This window comes from Atta colombica, unplaced genomic scaffold, assembly GCF_001594045.1.
Source record: "Atta colombica isolate Treedump-2 unplaced genomic scaffold, Acol1.0 scaffold19, whole genome shotgun sequence".
Classification (NCBI taxonomy): Eukaryota; Metazoa; Arthropoda; class Insecta; order Hymenoptera; family Formicidae; genus Atta; species Atta colombica.
In genome coordinates, this window is record NW_017259282.1 from 992,201 (window position 1) to 1,003,474 (window position 11,274).

An 11,274-nucleotide genomic window follows, 5' to 3' on the forward strand; every position below is an offset into this window, starting at 1 on the left:
ATATATATATATATATATTAGGTGTAGTAAAAAGAAATCCATTATTTTTGCATGATGAATGGAAAAATAATGGATTTCTTTTTACTACACCTAATATATGTTTCAATGGTATTGTAAATTTAACAACTTGTCCCTCATAGTGGGGTAAGTTGTTACAATTTACCTTTATTAATAGAAAATCTTAATTTTCAGTATTTAAAGACATAGATACAAATAAAAAAAATTGACTATCTAGATAAAGATGTACTTGAAACAATGCGTAGGTATTCATTAATTTAAATGTATACATTAATACAGAAAAAATTGTTAATCAAAAATTGTAACAACTTGCCCCGAGCTCCTCTATTACATATTACAATTTTTAATATCTACAATGTTGCAGCGATATCACAGCGCATCTGCAATATTGGAACATTACTGCAAGTTTTTGTATTGCATGGGACGTTTTATCGACAATTATCGCAATTGTTAAATAGCGATAGCGACAATTGATGAAACGTTTAAGATGCTGCTCTTACATGGGTTCAAGCGTCGAACATCAAAACATGTGCAGCAAGATGTTTAATAATTTTACTGAAATTGAATTTAATGTACGGGATATGCTAATAATGGAATTTTGTAGTTTATACTGTATAATGTAAATAAATATAAATTTAAAGTTAAAAATGGTCAAAGAACAGAACAAAATGATAGGAACTGGTTTGCGTATGCATTCTAATATTGTCAAGTTCGTCAAAGTCACACTTAACGCATTCTGACTCTCCTCTCTAGCAAAAACGAAATGTGTCGATTGAGTTTGAACAAAATTGGAAAGCGCCATGTGTTGATTTGTGTTAAGTATATCGACTGTGTATATCTTCTAAAAAAAAGCAATCTTACGCCTAAATTCTAAGCAGAATCATAAGACTCGTAACGCGTTGTCGTAAAACTTGTAAAAACTTTTGACTAGTATTCTAATTTTGTGTATGTTTCGAGACATACAATTATTCGTAAATATCTATGATTACTTGTAAATTTTTATGGCCAGTAAGAAGCTGTCCGTAAAAATATTGTATAAAGATATATATATAAGCATTTAAAATTCTTACAAGTCTTACAAGAATATGTTATACAAGAATATATTATAAGCCTTATGTTGAATTAGACCCATTAAATTTCTTACGGTTACGATGTTTATCTGGCGATACGATAATTAATGAGATTGATTGATAGACCGAATCCATTACCTTCGGTAACGTTTTTTTCATTATTCTCCATAAAAAAATGGTACCTATTACAACGTTATTTGGCTCTAATATTCTGTTCATTATTAGCTGCGTTACGATCTTATATAGACAGACAATTCGACAGACAATTCGGGCGAATTCATGGCAAAGCAGCTAGGCACGCTTACTGAGCGATTGAATATGATTGGTTGGATCTATAAATAACAACCAATTATGTTCATTTGCTCGGCAAGCAAGCTAGCCGCTTTGTTAATCTAAACGCGCCTAATGTTTACGGTAGCTTCTTTTCTTATAACCGCTTACGATCGCAGCGTTACGATAGATATGTAAATGATATATAGGGCCCATGATGTAGAAATACAAAATGCACCATTGCACATAATGGCGATAGCAATATTGGAAACAACCAATCAAATTTTGGTCTCTATGCATTTTCCTGCGTATGATAACGTTGGTATATTGGAATAGCCAATCAAATTTTGGTCTCAAATTCACTTTCCTACTACGCATCCTCAGGAATGATACACTTTGTCTTTTTACATCATGGATGGCTTTAATTAGCCGGCAGGAGATCGAGGTTATCAGATATCAATAATGAATCAATCAAGTTTTATATATGCTCAATTGATAGCTTGTACTCGGATTATATAAAAAAAGTTTTATTTTTTTCTGTACATATCCTATAAGTAAAATTGTAAAGTAATATGGGTTATTCAAAAAGTCATTGCGTTTTTTTCCAATAGATGGCGTTGTCCACGTTTATTTGTATGGAGCGTGACATGAATGTCAAATGTTTACGCGCGTTTTATTGTTGACACTCAATCTAAAAACTAAAAAAAAAGTTGACGCGATTTGGTCGAGTTTTGTGTAATTGTGATTCGAACATGAATTTTGAAGAGCATATTCGCCGTATTCTGTTTTATTACTTCAAAAAAGGGAAGAAAGCAAGGGAAAAGTTGCATCGAGTTCACGATAAAAATGTTGTCAAAAAACGCCAGTGCCAGAACTGGTTCGCCCGATTCCGTGATGGTGATTTTTCAGTCAAAGACGCTCATCGCTTCGGTAGACCTTTCAAGATTGACGACGATGAAATGAAAGCATTGGTGCAAGCAAATAAGCATTCAACAGTTCGGGAGCTTGCTACCGTTCTAAAAGTGTCCGTTGGAAATGTTCATGGCCATTTGAAATCGCTAGGCTTCGTAAAGAATCTCGATGTTTGAGTACCGCATGAGTTGAAAGAAATTCATCTGATGAATCGCATCTGCGTCTGCGATCAACTCATCAAACGCGAAGAAAACGATCCGTTCTTGAAGCGTATGATCACGAGCGATGAAAAATGGAATTGTTTACAACAATGTCAGCCGAAAAAGAAGTTGGAGTAAGTGACGCACCGGAAAGGCAAGCAAAGGTGGAGATTCACCAAAAGAAGGTAATGCTGTCAATGTGGTGGGATTGGAAGGGACCAGTCTTCTATGAGCTACTTCCAAAGAACAAAACGATTAATTCCGATGTCTACTATGAGCAGCTGCAGAAATTAAGTGATGCCATCGCACAGAAACGTCCCGAGCTAATCAATCGTAAGGGTATGTTCGTTGAGACAATCGTTGTCTCATACATATGTTACTAGTACGAGTGAGATATCCCCGGTGTCTTTCGCTCACCAATATTTATAATAATATTTTTATTATGCACAAAATGTTATAATTATGCATAAAAATTTTTAATACTGTAAAAAATTTTTGTGCATAATTATAACATTACGTGTAATTTTGAGACTCATTGTAATAGCTTTACATGCATTTATAAATATCCAGTAACACGTACGTGTGCGCTTTGATATGAGTATAGTGTCGCGCCGAATAGACACTATTCTTCCCGGTGCGTGTACACTACATAAGTATAGAGTAGAACTCGGCACGATTTGCATTTCTCGGCTGATTTTTAGCATGGCTCTGCCTTCCGCTATTCTTCTCACTTCATCAGCCTGCGCGCAGTCCAAATGCCGCTCGAGGCTTATGGTTCCTGCACACAGAACGTGGCATCGCTTACCGCGCAACGGAAGTTGACGCGATAGCCAATCAACGTCTCGCTTGCTTGGAAGTAATAGATATATATAATTTCCACCGCGTAATAAAAGTTGAACTCAATCCAACTTTTGCCGCGCAGCGGAAGTAATATTACATCATTTCTAGAAGTTTTGCATGGTGAGGCCCATTTAAGAACATATAATTATTGATTAGTGCGACAACTTCCGTTGCTACGTGCAAGAGCCATTAGAAGTATATAATGCTCGTAGACATAAGATGCATCCGCTCACGTTGTAAATTTCATTTTATCTTTTTTTTTCATTCATTATATAATTAAGATAGAATGAAGCAATCACGTAAGCGCTCAATTATGCGCATTGCATGAGGAGCGCATCCCAAAACGGATGGACTTCATATCTACGAGCGTTATATGGTCGAGCGGCATTTGGATTGTGCGAGAGGTTGAGGCGAGAAGCGTAGCGAAAGGCGGAGCTGAATCAAAATTCGGCCGAGAAGTATAAATCGTGCCAAACGCTGATATAAAACAATGTGAATAAAACAAGGAAAATTGCAGATATTATTATGTATGCATTCATAGGTTAATATAAACTCCATAATGCAGTTCATCGTGGAAATTGGGACTAATGACAGATTGAATTTCTTAAATTTCATCATAATTGACAACAATTTAATTATTTTTGACAGATTTCAGAAACAGACGTGTTCAGGAAAATTTCTTAATTTTTACTCTCACCATCCCTTATGTCAAAAAAGAGATGTTATCATAGGCGCAGTAGACAGAGTAGTCATATTGTTTTCTCATCCTAATTTCCAAGAAAAAAGTTTCATTGATATTATTAACACATTTATAGAAAATGGCTATCCACTTCAGTTTATTTTTTTCACTATTAATAATAGATTGAATTATCATAATAATAATAATACACAGTTTCTCACATACTTAATAAAAATATAATTGCTAAAAAGTTTTTACCATCCCATATGTCAAATTCATCTTTAGAAAACTTTATGCCGATTGTTTTTAAAATAAACTCTAAACTGGCTTTTTCCGAACATCTTAAAAAAAATCACATTAAAAGAAGCAAAGATCAACTTAACTTCTTCTCTCATCAAGAAGTAATCTATAAAATATCTTATGTAGATTGTTGATGCCAGTTATGTTGGTCAAACAAACAGAAAGTTGAAAACTAGACTACAAGAATACATCTGATATAAAGAAAAAGATGGGATTGACATCAGTCATTACGAACTATCGAATTGTAACCATGAATTCAATTGGAACAAAGTAAGAATTCTCGATAAAGGATCCTCCTATAATAAATTGGTATTGGAGGTGATTCAGCAAAGAAGCAAAGACAGGGTGTAAATAGACAGAATGACATTGAATCATTACATGAATCTTATCTTCCTATTATTCAATCTCTTTCTCCTTCCTAGATTTCTATTCTTTTTCCCGTCTCTTAAATTATCCTTTCCCTATTAATTCTTATCCCCTCCTTTGTACCTCTAACTTTCCGTTATTTCTCATTTCCGAATTGAATGTCAAGGAAGCTCCATCGAAATTTGTTTCTTTTACGTATTTTTATACATTTAGACTGAGCTTATTTCAAATTTTAAATATTTGTACTAACCGTAAGATTTTATATTCTGACCTTTTTATTTCTGAATATTGGAACTAACTTTAAGATTATTTCTATGATATTTATTTTATGATATTCTCTATTTTATTCTTACTTTTTATTTTATTCTTGTACATATTTTATGAGATTTATATTAACTAATATCATTTATTTCATACCTTTATATTGTTATTAACAGACTGAGTTATTTGCCGGTTTTTAGTGACATAATTTTATCAAACTTTTGTAACTGCGACATGTTAAAAGCAAGTAATCTCCGTTTCCATTATACTTACAATGATTATGTTAAAGATTATGCCTCTTGGATATGACAGCAAGATACTATTTAATACCAATGCGATAACCAGGATGCAATTATATCATTATTTTTTACATTAAGCTGAAATCTATATCTCTTCTTAATAACTTTTAGTTTTAAACTATTGATATTTCAAATATGTTTATACAAATATTTTATTGAAAGATATTACATGTTAACATTAATAACAATAAATGTTTTAACATTGAGAATCCAATTGGAGTCGAAACACTACTGTTTTAATTTGTTGTATTTTATTTAGCGCCTATTAATATATTTTGCTTAGTATTTATATTTTATTCTCATGGTAGTTCTTTTTAATATATTTCTAATTAATTTATTATTTGAATCATTCACATTATGTATTTAAAACTCCGTAATGTTTGTGTGCGGAAGTATTTTCTATAACATATAAATATAGATTGACTGCAAAGTGTAGTGTCAGTACTCACAGCATTGTCGTCCTACATAATACAGCCATCAAAAAATTTTATAGTAAAAGAAAAAAAGTTTATATTGTTTTTCTAACTGATTGCGTCTTCTCTCCAGTAAATAGTTGATTAATCACCTTACAGAGAAATATTTCGGATATTAAATGATGAAACATCAAATGTAAATACTGTCGTTTAACACATCTTATTACTCATCACTGAATCATCACTGTATTGCACTAAAGATGGCTAAAAAGTTAGCCGAAATATTATATATATATTAATTTTTAATTAAATACGAGAGATATAATTTAATGATATTGAAATTTATCGCGCACATAGTACAGCGCTAATTCCCAAAGCCTTAACTTATATATATTGATTTTCTTTCATGATTTTCTTTTTTAAAAATCTTTATATCGTAGAAAACTTATATCACAGTTGATATTATGCCATGCAATTACACGGCGATATTTTGTAAAGAATTACTGCAGATAAGCCAATTATTTACATATCTATAAGACGCGGCGAGCACACTCGAAGCGAGCACACGCAGATTAACTTCGCGACAGTATCTGGTGCATAAAGCTTTCATGAGATTCGACATTTTTCTATTCTCGCGATGTGGGTCAGTGTCAGCAGCGGGTAGTTCATTTACTTACACGTTACAAAAGATCGCCCTTGTACAGCATATCGTGCACCAATGACAGGACAGCTTATCAGGAAAATTAACATTGCGGCATTATAATGTATGATCTTTAAGGAAAAATATTATTTGCAAGAATAAAAATCGCAATGTTTTTAATTTAATTCACACTTTTATTATATTCCCCTTATATATAGAAGTCTAATTCAATTAAATTGCATATACATATTATTTACAATTAGAAATTTAACAAATTCAAAAATAAAAGATGAACATATACAGTTTCATGAAACTGTTGTATAAGTAATTAATGAATCTCATCTCTCTCTATCAAATATTAAATTAGAATTTTTTTCTGTGTTGGAATAATTTTTTTAATTATTTTAACTCACATTTATAAAATATTCTATTTATTGTGTATATATTAATTTGATATTATGTAATATCAAATTATAATTCATCAAATTGAAAATTTTTATACTTTTTGAGAAAATTGTTGTAAAATTTATGGCAGAATATGAAGAAAACGATTTCAATATTTAATAAAGATGTGTTATTTTATATTTATGCTCTGTTTCGTGTGTAAAACAAGCAACTCAAAACCATTTAAAATATTGTATAAGAACAACAATTAACAAATAGTTGATTTATTACCGTATTCAATTCTTAACAAGAAAATGTGTATACGTGTACGTATGTATAATGTATATATACATGTGTACATACATTACCACAACATTAGTACCACAACATTAGTGGAGAACGAAAAGTTCTAAATAGCAACTAAACAGTCAAATCAATTTACTATTATGAATAATATGAATGATATTATGATATAACGCGCACATGCAAATCTTAAATAAAGATTCGTAAGCTCATATCGTAGTTAATATCGTTTGTTTACAAGTTATTTTTCTTAACTGTACTTATCGTATACTTTTTTCATTCTCTGATATAAATTTTATGAAAATTTTCTTAAAACGTGTAAAAATTTTCAATTTTATGAATATATAATAACAAATTAACAGAATAATTTATAAATATAATTTATAAATATAAGTAAAAATAATTTTCAAAAATATCTCAATGTTCCAATACAAAGACAAAAAAATTCTTATTTAAAATTTGGCAGAGAAGAAATGTGTCATTCACTTCTGTTTACAATATTTCGTAACTATATTACATTAATGATAAAATAATCTTGGCAATTATATATACTTATACAATAGTACTTATGAGATATATTTACGAACGCAAGGGTAATTAAATATATAACTCAAACCTTGACTTTAACCACGTGTATATTTTTTGTTATAATAATGCACCCAACCTCAAGTTTATACAATAATCATAATAAATAAATTTTTATTACATTCTTGTGAATAAATCGCCAGCTAAGAAATTATCATGACAAACTTACGTTTGATTACTTTCACCATTATACATTTAAGAAATTAAACTTAGTAATTACATTACAAAAATTAAAAAAAATAAGCATTTCAAATTTGTCCATTAATATCCATCATATTTAAACGGAAAAATTAGTTGACGTATCATCGACACTTTTACTTAATAAATATGGTTTCAGATATGAACAAAGCCTAAAGTAATAATAAGAAAATCTTACAATTTGAAACATGGAATTATTAAAGCATTTTCCAAACCTTCAAAATAAAATATTACAATATTTATCATTTTTGCAACGATTACTCGAAAATATATTATTATCTTAATTATACTCTATTACAGCATTGTATTACTTAATGAATAATTATGTTATTAATGCATCTCTAACTATTTTATTATTAAGAAACATTTCAGTGTCATATTTTATCTACTATTATATATAATTGAATCCAACATCTTTTTTACTCATACACAAGTAAATTATGTAATGTAATGTAATAGATATAAATCTACAATATATTATAAATATAAGAAATTTTATATTTCAATACTAAAATATATCGGTATGGAATTACGTAGTATATCTATATAATTCTCATTGTGTTGATATTAATCAATGTGATGTGGATTTTTAATACCATAGATTTTAAGTCCATATCATGATGTTAATATAAATCATCAAGGATTACAAATCCACACCATGTCATTATTCTTATGTTAATATTAACATAAGATATAATAATATTAACAATGTTAATATTAACATTAATGTAGTGAGAATTATACAAACATGGTATTAAATGTGCTACACCGATATTTTTTAGAATAAAATATAATAAACAATACAATTAAAAATGCACTGATGTAAAATGCAATAAAAATAAGCTATTTTTTAAATTTCAAATAGAAAATGAAAAAAAATTTTTACATTTATCTTTTATGCTACAAATTTAAAAATATAATCTTTTAGTAGAATATTGGTGCTAAAAATTAGTCACTATGCATATACAAGATGTTTGACGAAGTAATGATAAAACTCTCGCATAAGAGTAAGACTAAACTGAGTCACAAAGTCCTCTACTATTTTGCAATTTTCGCAATAGTTAATAAGATAAAAATCAAATAAAAATCATCATATTAGTTTTCAATAATTTTGTACTTAAGTATCAACTTTACAAAAAAAACAGCGAAAGACAAAAATTGTTTATTTTCTTCTCAGAGAACTCTAAGAATTTTTTCAGAATTTTTAATCAACTTTTTAGTACTGCATTTTCTTATATTGGTAACTATTTTTACCAACATGAGAAAATATGATACTAAAAAATTCTCAGAGTTCTATGAAAAAAAAATAAACAATTTTTGTCACTTGTTATTTTTTTGTAAAGTTGATAGTACTCGAAATAAAAGTATTAAAAACCAATATTTTTTAGTAATTAATATCTTGTTAACTATTATGAAAATTGTAAAATGATAAAGGACTTTTCAACTCACTTTAGTCCGCTCTATCCTAATGCGAGAGTTTTATCATTATTTATCAAACATCCTGTATATCTGGAGACGCGTTAACGTCTTCCATTAAGTATATTTTTTTCTTCTCTCATGAAAAAGACGCTATAGTATATTCTTTACAGAAAGGAAAAAACTTATGTAAAAAATACTGCTCTTTCTAAATAAACTAATTATTAAAAAATGTATATAATGAAGAATATAGATTTTTACAATTCAAATGAGATAATAATCGTCTCCGCACTTGATGTGTAAACATGAATATACGTACATATTTTTTTTTATTTCTTTATTGTCTTTCAGATCATCGACTTCTTCTTCACAAAATTAAAAAAATCTTGTTTCCTTGTCTTGTGTCCAATAAGTATAACTTTAACTTTACAATATTTATTTCAATTATTAATTATCTATAGATCTATATATCAATTAATCAATCTATTTACCTATTTCTATTTAGTTAATTACATAATAATTTAGTTAATTACATAGTCTTAATTACATAGTATGACAAAAATTCAATTTTTTTGTCTCTCATGAAAAAAATCAAAGAGATTCTGAAAGTAGATGTAAAAAACGTTAATGACTTGATCTAGTAAAATGCCGAGATGTTTTTTACATCTACTTTCAGAATCTCTTTGATTTTTTCAGGGAAAGGAATGTGTGTGTTTATAAAGATTTAACTTCAATTTATTTGATTATTTAATCAAAGTAATTTAAAAAATTCAATTTGTTTTGTTTATTTTTCTGTGTAATAAAATTTCCAAAAATATAATATTATAGAAATATACTGCTGACATTAAAATAATAACTATTGCAACAAAAAACTCGTCATATTGAATAAAAATTTGCAGGATAGATAGGTCATAGTAGAATATAAAAAGTTTAATTTTCATTTTTAATAAAGTTCATTTTTAATAAAATTCATTTTTAATAAAATTATCAAACTATATTTCTAAATTTCATATATCTTATGTATCACATATATTTTTTATTTTATTTTTAAAAAATGTTTGAATTTGATGATATTTGAATGTTTTATTATGTTGCTTTTATCACGTTGTAAACTTTTTCAGAAAATTATTTGTTACAAAACTATATAAAACTATAAAAAACTATATAAAATTGTCAGACAGTCGTGAAATAGCTTCGTGGAAATCGACCACTGATTGCATTCAGCTGAAGAACTCACCTTTAGTTGGTCCACCGAGATGAGGGGCTGCTCATATACTGTACTGAGGTGTTCTAGGACGTTACTACTGTGATCTAGCTTTGTGGTGGCTAGCTCGCGATTCTTATGTAGGGAAGCTTTTCAGCGCAAGCGTCACTCACCTCCCGCTAGCTGATTTCCACCTCTCCGTGATATGCATGATTATCCCCCACGGTCGCGTGTCCATCATAAATCGTTATATGTCCGGAAATTTTTCTCGCGATGCTTGTAAATCATGCAAATTGAACACGCAAGAATCAGGAGACCAATTCTTGCAATCTTGCAAAACTCCATAAAATGAGATATTCTCTTAAGATGATTTTTTATTAAAGTGCCGAAAATTTGGAGTGCCTCATCAGGAGTGCCCCACCTAAAATTATAAATATTTACATAATTTGGATAAAATATTAAAACTATGTGCATACCTAATGAAATAGAAACATATGATAATAAATCAAGAACTGCATTTTCATCAACAAAAACAAGATAAAATTGTGTTCATTTTTCGAGATTAAATTTATATGCAAGTTTATATATAAATGTAAATATCTTTTCAGAATGACCCTTTTTCCTCCTTGTGAAAACAGATTTGTAATGTTGTTTTGAAAATCAGAGTTAAAATCGTAAAATTTTTATCTATAATTAACAATCTATCTAAAAATTCTCAATACGTTAAAATTCTCAATATGTTATGAAGTTGTAAGTTTAAGCTGTTGCCAATTAAAGATCTATCGATTTTAAATAGATTTTTTTGGGATTTGTGATATTACGAAAAAAATACGTTAAAATAATATGTTTATAAATTAAAAATATGTAAGTTTAAGATCTTATGAAACTAACAAAGGAAATTATTTAGGTGTAATAC

At 28.9% G+C, this 11,274-nt stretch overlaps 2 protein-coding genes across 2 annotated transcripts in view; one reads left to right on the forward strand and one right to left on the reverse strand.

Annotated features, from left to right (window-relative positions):
* The window catches only part of LOC108686810 (glutamine synthetase 2 cytoplasmic), a 224,606-nt gene extending 214,163 nt beyond the window's left edge, over positions 1–10,443 (reverse strand). Inside the window, exon 1 of the mRNA XM_018192282.1 lies at positions 10,392–10,443. The gene's annotated coding sequence lies outside the window, so the exon portion shown is untranslated. The remainder of the gene's footprint in view (positions 1–10,391) is intronic.
* LOC108686795 (histone-lysine N-methyltransferase SETMAR-like) lies at positions 2,111–2,446 on the forward strand. Its single transcript, XM_018192261.1, has one exon. It carries the CDS (start codon positions 2,111–2,113, stop codon positions 2,444–2,446), a length of 336 nt encoding a protein of 111 aa, XP_018047750.1.
* Positions 10,444–11,274: the final 831 nt, after the last annotated feature.

Bases quoted from the DNA above. Each gene is read 5' to 3' on its own strand.
- LOC108686795 (XM_018192261.1), top strand. From the start codon at position 2,111: ATGAATTTTGAAGAGCATATTCGCCGTATTCTGTTTTATTACTTCAAA.